Genomic DNA, 12,565 nt, shown 5'->3' with positions numbered 1-12,565 from the left:
TCTCTGTACCTATACTTCTCTAGAAAGTGTACCTTTTGAGTTCTAACAGACTCATCAATGTCTTGAACTTGACAGTGTATAGATGCAATTAAAATGCCACTATCACACTGCATTATATCCTCACACTGTGATAATTACAAATCAAAAGAAATAATTAAGGCATAACAAATTATTGTCAGACTACACTTATGCAATTTTAGTCTATTATATTAACTATAGATCAGTTCTAAATAATGTCTGGAGAAAGTCCAAAAAATTATTTTCTTGCCAAAACTCTATTTATGATGTTTCATATTGGTGAAGATGAATAATAACAAAAGACTAAGTAAGTTGATTCCATTCAGTTTAAGAAAACAGATAAAAGTAGGCCAATATACTATAGGGACACGGAACAAAGTACAGTGGAACCTCTAGATACGATCACCTCTGTATACGAGAAATTCAAGATAAGAGGGAAGTATGAGCGAAAAATCCGGATCTAAATACGAGCATTGGCTCGCGTAACGAGCCACAAGCCAGGCTGTGGTTATGCGTGACGCATTTCCCGATCCGCCTCAACTCGGGGATTCACCCAAGCTGACGATGCCAGCCCGTCAGCTCACTCAGTGTTCCTTGTTCTCCTGTTGCATGAGGATCTACGCGTGTGTGCGCTTGTGATTTCATTGTTTCGCTGTAGCAGTTCGCTGTATAAGCATATCCAAAAATATTGTGGAGAATAGGAGATGATTGCCCTCAAGAGGAGAGAGAGAGAGAGAGAGAGAGAGAGAGAGGTGCGCGTGCAAGCAAGATAAGGAGAGAGAGAGGCGCGCACGAGCGAGCAAGAGATAAGGAGAGAGAGACGAGTGCCCCAGCGAGAGAGAGAGAGAGAGAGAGAGAGAGAGAGAGAGAGAAGAGACAGAGACACGAATTTAGCTCGTCTTGCAAAACACTCGTAAACCAAGTTACTTGCAAACCGAGGTTCCACTTGTATATATTATTTATCAGTGTTATCTGTTAGGAAAATTGATTTTTATGTTGTTGATATTTTTGGGGGTGCGGAACGGATTAACTGGATTTCCATTATTTTCAATGGGGAAGTTTGTTCTAGATACGAGAAATTCGCTATACAAGCTCAGTGCTCGAACGAATTAAACTTGTATCTCGAGGTTCCACTGTACTAACAACTGTCTCTGAAAGTAGTACATTGCAGACCTTCAAACCTCAAATGAAGAACATTTTGGAAACATTAAATGAATAAGCTGTATTTGGCCGAACTGACATTTCTTAACAAAACTGTAAACATGATCTTAAATAGGCAAACATTTACTACTGACACATTATACTTCAACCCCTTACTTTGCCAGGCCGAAATTCTGGAAACAATTCAGTTACACTAGGCAGCATCTTAGTGGCATCTCTCTGCATTATTCCAGCTAAAGGTAATGTCAGGCTTCCCTCTTGTCCCTGTCGTTGTGATCCAGCTCCCTGAGGTGTGCGTTCCATCTCAGATTCAGAATCAGACGAACTACTGAATTCTACCTTTTCCATTAAAGAAGATGGAGCTATTATAGAAGGAAGGATAATTCCATCACCTTCATCAGAAACAGCTGAAAAACAATCAAAAAATTAATTATAATTTTAGCAGACATTCAAACTTTTTTAAAGGTGTAAGCAACAAATACCATTGCTAATTATTCTGCTGTTCTTTTCTTGAAAACCATACATTTTATAGAGAATACAAGTTAAATGTGTTTTTCCTATTAAACTCTATCAAACATTCTACACTTTCATAACAAATGGTAACCTTCTACTTTAGATTAGATTATTAACTAAATTTTTAAAAAATATTTCATACTGCTATTCTTTTAGACAGAAGTAGCTGTGTACAATACAACTTTCTTTTTTCATATCGGATCAGATATTTGTGCAACTGCACTGTGCCACTTAAATACCAAAATGACCCCCTAAAATGAGTGTGCATGTCCAATTGGGCTCTTGAAATTCTGAAGCAGTCATATATAAAAAAAATATATTCACACAATACTAGTTACCTGAATATTGAGCAAAGAAATCTACTCTATTCTGTTAGGTGGCACAATAGCATGTAGTCATTAAGTATACTAGACAGTGAATATGACCGTGAAAAACGAACATGGAAAAGAACATAAAACATCATTGGAAAAATTGAAGAACCTAAGGCAAAGTCTACAAACTATATATTGGAGATTTTTTCTTACATTTTTTTTTTTATTTTGGAACTATCACAAAAGCAGAAAATATTCTGAAAAATTAGTTAAAATATAAAGTAGTCCAATTTACTCACTAGGGGTTATAGTAGTTTTAGAAATTCAGATAGACTGAAAAATACTACATAGGGTTTCCTTCAAAGGGCTATAAAATAGAGCTATTAGGCATATAGTTCATTATGAAACTAATCAAACTATGCATTTTTTAAAGAATATATACGTATCTAAATTTAAAAAAAAAGCACTTTTGATTTTTTTTCCCCAAAGAGTGGAGCACCTCAAAACTATTATTGCTGGGCGGGCTATTACCTATTACCTGCTACAGATCACAAATAATATCTGAAGAAATGCGCCATGCATGCCAAAGTCATAAATGGCACACTTCAGTCCGAAGTGGAGGAATGTGCAGTTTTAATTGTACTTACTAAAAGAAAGTTGCACCTCTATATTCATTCATTCTTGTAGCAAAAACAATGGTAGAAACTGTCTTCCTCTGAAGTGCAGGGCTAACATAAGGGATTCTGCATGAGATGAATGTGTCAACTGGAAAGTAATTGGATTTAGAGTATTTCTGAACTTTGTTAAAGACAACAAATGATTGTATTCACATTAGCCTAAATACTCATGACCTGAACAGTTCCTTGCTAAATAAGTAAGGCTATTTTGTAAAATTGTAGTCCAAGTGGCTTACTTAGGCTATTCAGCACAACAAATGATTCAGACGTGTTGCGTGAATACACACATCTATTTTGTTCTGTTTTTTTACACTTATTCAATAATCATATACAGCAGTTAATTTTCCATATGAATATCGCACTGTATTCTGATATAGATATTTTAAGAGCCATTTTCCTAGTTCTATGAATATTTATTAAATAATAATGCATGAAATAAGGGAGGTTCCTATAACCCCCGTGAATAGAATTGAGTTGGTATTTTCCTGTCATTTTTTTAACAGTTTTGTCTATGTGCCAACAGCCCACGGGCCTTTTGAGTGTGAAGTAACTCGTAAAATAAAAGATTTAAGTGTTGACCCGTATGTTTAAAGCATACAGAAGAAGAAATAAATAATCTTTAAGTACAGAAATAACCAGCATCTTAAGAAAAGCTAAGTTTATAGAAGATACATTTTTTTTTTTTTTGCCTGTATTCGGTGTGTAACTATTTTTCTTTTTATTCTTGTGTGGATTATTTGCTTTTAAATTTCACTAAATATTTTTAAAAAACTTTCGGACTGTGAGATTTCTTTGACACGTGTCTTGCCCGTGCCTGGCTTCGCCTTATACATCGGCGGCTACAGATATGAATTTCAAACAAGTACAACAATGTGCGCTAAATGTGTTATTCCTAGAAAGGTTTTAAAATTTTCTTATTCTTAAAGATGATTTAATTATTTCTACAAAAACTGTAACAGCAGGCTCAGAGACAGGAGTGGCAACTAGGCTGAAGCAAGAGTTTCCCTCCACTGAAATCATATACCAGCACCACACTTTCCTTGGCTCTTATTGCAAATATTGCAGCAGATAAAGTTTCCTTCAGGAGTAGATCTGGAAAAAATGATGAGTTAATTATACTGTTATTTCAAGTATTGTCTCCTTAGAATCCCCTCCTTGAACCGTCACCTTATCGTGGTGGAGGGGTTTGCGTGTCCCAATGATCCTAGGAGCTATGTTTTCCGGGGCTTTATGCCTGGTAGAACCACCCAAGGCAAACTGGTCCTAGGTGAGGGATGAGACAAAGAGCGGTTCAACAAACCTCCAATGAAGAATAAAACTTGGACGCGTTTTCCCTTGCCCGACGCTGGTCACGGGCCCCTCTGGAGCCAGGCCTGGAGGTGGGGCTCGATGGCGGCGCCTGGTGGCGGGCCTGCACCCATGGGGCTCGGCGGGCACAGCCGAAGAGGTAGCGTGGGTCCTCCTCCCCATGGGCTCACCACCTATGGGAGGGGCCAAGGAGGTTGGGTGCAGTGTGAGTTGGGTGGTGGCGAGGCGGGACCTTGGCGGTTTGATCCTCGGCTACAGAAACTGGCTCTTGGGACGTGGAATGTCACCTCTCTGAAGGGAAGGAGCCTGAGCTAGTGCGAGGTCGAGAGGTTCGGCTAGATATAGTCGGACTCACCTCGGCACAGCTTGGACTCTGGAACCAATCTCCTTGAGAGGGGGACTCTCTACCACTCTGGAGTTGCCCCGTGAGAGGCCGAGCAGGTGTGGGCATACTTATTGCCCCGACTGGAGCCTGTGCATTGGGGTTTACCCCGTGGGCGAGAGGGTGGCCTCCCTCCGCCTTCGGGTGGGGGGAAGGGTCCTGACTGTTGTTTGTGCGTATGCACCAAACAGTAGTTTGGAGTATCCACCCTTTTTGGAGTCTCTGGAGGGGTTGCTAGAGGGCATACCTTCTGGGGATTCCCTCGTTTTGCTGGGAGACTTCAATGCTCACGGGCAATGACAGTGAGACCTGGAAGGGCGTGATTGGGAGGAATGGCCCCGATCTGAACCCGGCGGTGTTTTGTTATTGGACTTCTGTGCTCGTCACGGATTGTCCATAACGAACACCATGTTCAAGCATAAGGGTGTTCATATGTGCACTTGGCACCAGGACACCCTAGGCCTCAGGTCGATGATCGACTTTGTGGTGGTGTCGCCGGACTTGCGGCCATATGTCTTGGACACTCGGGTGAAGAGAGGGGCGGAGCTGTCAACTGATCACCACCTGGTGGTGAGTTGGCTTCGATGGTGGGGAAGATGCGGTCAGACCTGGTAGGCCCAAGCGTGTTGTGAGGGTCTGCTGGGAGCGGCTGGCAGAGTCCCCTGTCAGAAGTAGCTTCAACTCCCACCTCCGGCAGAACTTCAACCCGTCCCGAGGGAGGTGGGGACATTGAGTCGAATGGGCCATGTTCCGTGCCTCTATTGTTGAGGCGGCTGACCGAGCTGTGGCGCAAGGTGGTGGTGCCTGTCGTGGCGGCAATCCCGAACCCGTTGGTGGACACCGCGTGAGGGATGCCGTCAAGCTGAAGAAGGAGTCCTATAGGACTTTTTGTCCTGTGGGTCTCTGGAGGCAGCTGATAGGTACCGGCAGGCCAAGCGGAGCGCTTCGGTTGTTGCTGAGGCAAAACTTCGGGCATGGGAGGAGTTTGGAGAGGCCATGGAGAGCGACTTTCGGACGGCTTCGAGGAGATTCTGGTCCACCGTCCGGCGTCTCAGGAGGGAAGCAGTGCAGTGTCAACACCGTATATGGTGGGGATGGTGCGCTGCTGACCTCGACTTCGACGCGTTGGGTCGGTGGGAGGAGTACTTCAAGACCTCCTCAATCCCACTAACATGCCTTCCAATGAGGAAGCAGAGCCTGGGGACTCTGAGGTGGGCTCTCCCATCTCTGGGACTGAAGTCACCGAGGTGGTCAAAAACTCCTTGGTGGCAGGGCCCGGGGTGGATGAGATCGCCCGAGTTCCTTAAGGCTCTGGATGTTGTAGGACTGTCTTGGTTGACACGTCTCTGCAACATCGCATGGACATCGGGACAGTGCCTCTGGATTGGCAGACGGGGTGGTGGTCCCCTCTTTAAAAGGGGACCGGAGGGTGTGTTCCAACTATAGAGGGATCACACTCCTCAGCCTCCCTGGAAAAGTCTATTGGGGTTCTGGAGAGGAGGGTCCGTCGGATAGTGAACCTCGGATTCAGGAGGAACAGTGTGGTTTTAGTCCCTGGTCGGAACAGTGGACCAGCTCTTCACCCTTAGCAGAGTCCTGGAGGGTGCATGGGAGTTTGCCCACCGGTCTACATGTGTTTTGTGGACTTGGAAAAGGCATTCGACCGTGTCCCTCGGGAATCCTGTGGGGGTGCTCGGGAGTATGGGGTACGGACCCCTGATAAGAGCTGTTCGGTCTCTGTACAACCGGTGTCAGAGCTTGGTCCGCATTGCGGCAGTAAGTCGAGCCCGTTTCCAGTGAGAGTTGGACTCCGCCAGGGCTGCCCTTTGTCACCGATTCTGTTCATAACTTTTATGGACAGAATTTCTAGGCGCAACCAGGGTGTTGAAGGGGTCGGTTTGGTGGACTCAGGATTGGGTCACTGCTTTTGCAGATGATGTTGTCCTGTTTGCTTCATCAGGCCGTGATCTTCAGCTCTCTCTGGATCGGTTCGCAGCTGAGTGTGAAGCGGCTGGGATGAGAATCAGCACCTCCAAATCCGAGAGCATGGTCCTCAGCCGGAAAAGGATGGAGTGCCCTCTCAGGGTTGGGGGAGAGATCCTGCCCCAAGTGGAGGAGTTCAAGTATCTCGGGGTCTTGTTCACATGTGAGGGAAGAATGGAGCGTGAGATCGACAGGCGGATCGGTGCGGCATCCGCTGTGATGCGGGCTCTGCATCGGTCTGTCGTGGTGAAAAAAGGAGCTGAGCCGTAAGGCAAAGCTCTCAATTTACCAGTCGATCTACGCTCCTATCCTCACCTATGGTCATGAGCTATGGGTAGTGACGAAAGAACGAGATCGAATACAAGTGGCTGAAATGAGTTTCCTCCATAGGGTGTCTGGACTTTCCCTTAAAGATAGGGTGAGAAGCTCAGTCATCCGGGAGGGGCTCAGAGTAGAGGCGCTGCTCCTCTGCATCGAGAGGAGTCAGATGAGGTGGCTCGGGCATCTGATCAGGATGCCTCCTGGATGCCTCCATGGTGAGGTGTTCCGGGCACGTCCAACCGGGAGGAGGCCCGGGGAAGATCCAGGACACGCTGGAGGGACTATGTCTCCGGCTGGCCTAGGAACTCCTTGGGATTCTCCCGGAAGAGCTGGAAGAAGTGGCCGGGGAGAGGGAAGTCTGGGCCTCTCTGCTTAAGCTGCTGCCCCCGAGACCCGACCTTGGATAAGCGGAAGAGGATGGATGGTCTCCTTAGAATTGTGACAGCTATACAATAATAACAAAAGACACAAACATTTACGCAAAGAATGCCAAAAACACATTTGTATGTAGTACATACAGTATACTGTGGCTTGCAAATGTTTGAGCACCTCTGATCAAAATGTCTCCTACTGTGTATAATTAAGTGAGTAAAAGATGAATTGATCTCTAAAAGGCATAAAGTTAAAAATGAAATATTCCTTTCAGCATTTTAAGCAAGGTTAATATTATTATTTTTGTTTTGTACAATTGTAGGGTAAAACCATGCAAACACCATGAAAAAAGTTTGGGCACCGCAAGAAATTTGACATCTCAGATAATTTATACCAGGGTCACAGAACTAAATTATTAGAGCTATGGCTTGTTGACAGTCATCATTAATAAAGATTAGGTGATGCAAATTTTAAAGCTGCATAAATACTATGACTCCTCAAACCTTGTTCCAACAATCAGCAGCCATTGTCTACTTCTAAGGTGCGGCCTAGAACTCTGTAAATTAAAATACTTGATGCAAACAAAGCAGCAGAAGGCTAGAAGATGATAGCAAGGTATTTTCAGGTGGCCATGTCCTCAGTTCACAATGTAATTAAGAATTGGCAGTTAACAGGAATGGTGGAGGTCTGCAGAACCAAGAAAACTTTCAGAGAGAACTGCTTGTAAGATTGCTAGAAAGGCAAATTAAAAACCCCTATGACAGCAAAAGACTTTCAGGAATATTTAGCAGATGCTGGAGTGGTGGTACACTCTAGTCTTCAGTGACACCTACACAAATATGACCTTCATCGAAACCTTTCTTGAGTTCTCAACAGAAAATTCAGAGTCAGAAGTTTGCAGATTAACATCTAAACAAGCCTGATGCATTTTGGAAACAAGTCCTATAATTGGAAAATCAAAATTGAACTTTCTGGAAACAATGTGCAAGGGTATGTTTGGTGAAAAAGGGTGCAGAAATCCATTAAAAGAACATCCCTACAAATGCTAAGAATTTGGTTGGATTGATCATACTTGGGGCTTCTGTTACAGCCAGTGGCCAAAAAAACATTTTACCAGGAGAGGGAAGAATGGATTAAATTAAATACCAGCAAATATTACAACATCTCCAAAAAAGCTGAAAATGAAAAGAGGATGGCTTCAACAACAAAAAAAAAAAATGATCTGAAACACACCTCAGAATCCACAATGGACCTCAAGAGAAGCGAGCTGAAGGTTTTGGCATAGTCCTCACAGTCCCCTGACCTAAACATCATCGAAAATATTTGGATAGACCTCAAAATATCTGAAATATATCACTCTGTGTGTAATGAATATATATATATATATATATATATATATATATATATATATATATATATATATATATATATATATATATATATATATATATATATATATATATATATATGAGTTTCACTTCTTGAATTGAATTACCGAAATAAATTAACTTTTCAATGATATTCTAATTCTAAAACCTGTAAACATTAGCATGGAGAATTGCACACATACTGAAGTAACTTTAGCAGCAGGTGGAAGTTCCTGTCCCACTTTATGGTGCCAAGAAGAGTTGTGTTGCGGTGCAACCGTTTATTAGGTCGCAAGAGTGACGTGAAGAAATTGTCTGTTGTTACGGTTCTGCCTTTGTCCAGAAACAGCTTTATGACCACAGTCTTGGAAAGCCTTTCTCCCGTTGGACAACTGGGATTGTTTCCTAAATAAAGAGAAGCATTGCATATGCATATCTGTTGATTTTCACACGTTCTGCACAGGTGTCTTTGTTGTCAAAGCACAAATGCAACATGATAGACTGATAGCTGTCACCTGTATCTTTGACAAATAGTTATGACTAGGCATCGACGACAGCACCCACTGTGGTCATCACTGCTCTAGGGAAAAGAATGGAGATAAACGCCATCAACTCAGAGAAGGAGAGGCAAGTTCCTTGTATCAAATGAATGAGACAGAGCATAAAACTGAATAAAAAAAATGCTAACTTTTACAAATATCAGAAGTTTACAATGGGTGTTACAGACTTGATAATATGTTTTTATTATTTGATAGCAATAATAACAGCTCACCACTCAAAATGGAAAATGCAGGGAAAACGCGGGATTTAACTTGCAACCTCCCGATTTAGAAGCAGCCGTTCTTAGCTCTAAACCAGCCATGCAATTGATAAATGGGCTTTGGTTTTTATATATTGACAGCAACATGTAAATTAAATAATTTCTTTTTCTTCGGTTATATTCTTGAAGAAAGGCGCACTTGTTTTGTTATACCTTTGGTGAAAGTATTTATTCAATATCTGAACTTTAGTCTTCAAACATTATACATTTCACGTCAACATTTTATAATAAAAAGTTTCTGTTTTAGTTATGTTTTCAACATTTCTTGCCTCATATTTCCTATCATCCTACATTTATTCAGATTATTGTACTGTAGAAATGGAACACACATGAAATGTATGTATTCTAAATAACAATATATTATTTACCCTATATAACTCCAGGCACCTCACACCCAGATAAACAGGCTTGAGCTGGGAGAACTACAATTTCATCAGTGGAGGATGGGATAACAGGTTGCTTTCTGCTTGTACGGATGACACATTTGCAAAACAGCTGATGAACAGGTGTGAAGGAATTTAAGGTGGCCCAACATTACTTTTTTTGTAGGCTTCAGGGATTCTAGTGTTAAATGCTTATGGTATCTTTCCTTCCTTTCTTAAACTGACCAACATGGAGAGAAATATGACCCCGGAAAAATACAGAAGTGGGGAAAAAAAGGCATTGTCAAAATTCGTTCTAGACCAAACACTGCTAAAGCTTTCTCTTCAAATCTTCTTTGTTTATCCTTTAGGAACAAATAATCCCAAATTGTTAAGTTTTGAAAATTATTATGTAAACAATAAACACTTTACTGCTATTTATAGCTTACTGCTGAAAACAAAGATATATTGTACATTCACATAAAATCTTAGGCAAATTTGATTTTCAATGCAAACACAAACAGACAAACAGAAACATACCACTTGTAGCCTGGGCAGGAGGCTCTTCTTTTTTGAGAGAAAGTGTCTGAGTAGGAGGAGGTGGTGGAGGCATAAGCTTTGAGTCAATATCCTCAGAGTCTGCATCATAGTCATCTTCATCATCTACAGAAAAAGAACAAATGATTTTTTATTTTGTTTTTAAATTTGTGTACGAATACATGTCACATATTTCAAAACTGGGAAAAAAGCACCACAGCATTAAATCATGTGACCTTATTCTTACCTAGAAAAAAACAAAAATTGAGGAGACCATTTAGTAGATGAAGCTCATCTTGTTAGTTGGCAGTTACATTTTTCAAATATCTTGTCAAGTTGTTTTTTTAAATCCTGAGTGGTGTCTCCACAAAAGCACAAAACATTATGGACTATTCCAGATTCCCATTAATCTGTGTGTCCATAAGTACCAGATTCACTAAAGAATTTTGCTGGATCACAATTGCTGAGTCTTTGGGAACTACTGACACTTTTAGGAAGACCTACACAAGATCTTTACTTAGTCTTCTCTGTTCCACAGAGCACAGGTTACCATGTCACTGTAGGAAATAATCTTCAGTTCAGGGATGACAACATATTATTTGATTTATATTTACATTTTCATGACGTAAACTCATATTTTCTTGGCCTTTTTAACAGCTTGTAATCATTGTATCTTGAATGAAAAAATGTAATATGCATACACTTCTAAATACTTTTCAGTCTTCACCATCTTCAGATCAGCATTGTCCATACAGTATATACAATTCAATTTCCTTTTATCTGAATGTAGCACTTTATACATAACTAATTTACATCAACTTTTTCAACATAAAGGGGAGAAAGTGGGGTTGACAGAAGTCAACATCTAATACAGGATTCATATGGTCAAAATTGACACATGTACTATAGTAGGCTAAATTTTTATACAATTTACATAGACTTAATTTTATGTACTACATGGCAACAAACAACTAAGTCATATGCACTTAAGTTATTCATTTTCCTTGCAGCATGACATTAAGTACCACCTGTTGCTATGGTCAAAAGAAATACTTTGCAGAAGATGTACTGCATATTGTTGATTACTCAAATTCCGGACTGTCAGATTTGAAGCTGTAAGAACAAACTGTCAAATGTGAGTGTTAGTAAAAAGAATTGCTGCAGCTGTTGCTGGGAAGACCATAAAGGGAAAAAGAAAAATCCATCCTAGTGGACACTACAGGCTATAAACCTAGTTGACCATTTCAAATAACATCAAAATATATTTATATACCACAATAATTGTTTTCTCATTTTTGAAGAGTGATATTGAATTGACATTTGTTGATTTTTCTTTGTGAGTTATCAGCACATTCCCATTTTATGATTTTCTAGCCACCTATGTGAACAAGAAGCACAAATCATATTGTAATCTATACTAATAAAAGGCAAAGCCCTCACTGACTGATGACTGACTCACTCACTCACTCACTCACTTATCACTAATTCTCCAACTTCCTGTGTAGGTAGAAGGCTGAAATTTGGCAGGCTTATTCCTTACAGCTTACTTACAAAAGTTAAGCAGGTTTCATTTGGAAATTCTACACGTAACGGTCATAACGGTCGACAACGTCCGCCATGTTGAACTTTCTTATTTATGGCCCCATCTTCTCGAAATTTGGTAGGCGGCTTCCCTGCACTAACTCAAACCAATGTATGCATTTTATTTCGTGGTATGATGCCACTGTTGGCCGCCATATTGAACTTTTCAACAGTCTTTGTTACTTATGGGCCCATCTTCAAGAAATTCTATCGATCAAAGAACTGTCACTTACCGAGTGGTTTCCATGCCTGGAGATACCATCTACCTTTTCCATTCTCTTTGTTACATATTGCACGGACATATCAGGCTCACTCTTGATATCCGGAGGAACATTGTGTCTTATGTATTGAATGACTGGGACAGGTTCAAGGTGTAGACTGATGACAGTACAGGAGATAAATATACTACACAGGAGCACTAGAACAGTGAAATGCTTAAGCCCTTCACCTATGGTTCTGCATGCGAGTTGATGGCTGCCGCTGAATTGTTCGGTTGTCGCTTTCAAGTGTACTGAAATGGCCAAATATTTTACACCTTTCGACAACTTTCAATGCCTCTTAAACATCTTAGATTCACAGGTGACAATTTCAGTAGTGGACACTTTGATGTTTATGAATGTTTAAACTCTCAAAAGCTGGATGTGATTTTATCGATGAAACTGGTTGTGTGTTTACAATGCTTGACAGATGCCGAATGTCACTTCAACACAACAAATCCTGCAAATACTGTCGTAATTGAAACAAACCATGAAACTCTAACCGATTATGACAGCAGCAATCCAAGCTATGAGATTTGAGACAAGATTACTGTTCACATGGCCAACTGTAAGTTGCATGCTCAAGAGTAAGCTC

General features: G+C 41.1%; 1 protein-coding gene across 2 annotated transcripts in view; it reads right to left on the bottom strand.

Moving 5' to 3' along the window:
- taf1 (TAF1 RNA polymerase II, TATA box binding protein (TBP)-associated factor) overlaps positions 1 to 12,565 on the bottom strand; it is a 140,792-nt gene that overhangs the window by 88,906 nt on the left and 39,321 nt on the right. For both annotated transcript variants that reach the window (XM_039765844.1, XM_039765845.1), the window contains exons 5-6: positions 10,136 to 10,258; positions 1,336 to 1,586 (exon numbers count right to left, since the gene is read on the bottom strand). In XM_039765844.1, coding sequence (XP_039621778.1) covers positions 1,336 to 1,586; positions 10,136 to 10,258 — 374 coding nt within the window. The remainder of the gene's footprint in view (positions 1 to 1,335; positions 1,587 to 10,135; positions 10,259 to 12,565) is intronic.

The sequence above is a fragment of the Polypterus senegalus genome, chromosome 10 (assembly GCF_016835505.1).
Source record: "Polypterus senegalus isolate Bchr_013 chromosome 10, ASM1683550v1, whole genome shotgun sequence".
NCBI classification, from domain to species: domain Eukaryota; kingdom Metazoa; phylum Chordata; class Cladistia; order Polypteriformes; family Polypteridae; genus Polypterus; species Polypterus senegalus.
Note: the sequence above shows the minus strand (reverse complement) of the source record. Positions and strands in the feature narration are given on the sequence as shown.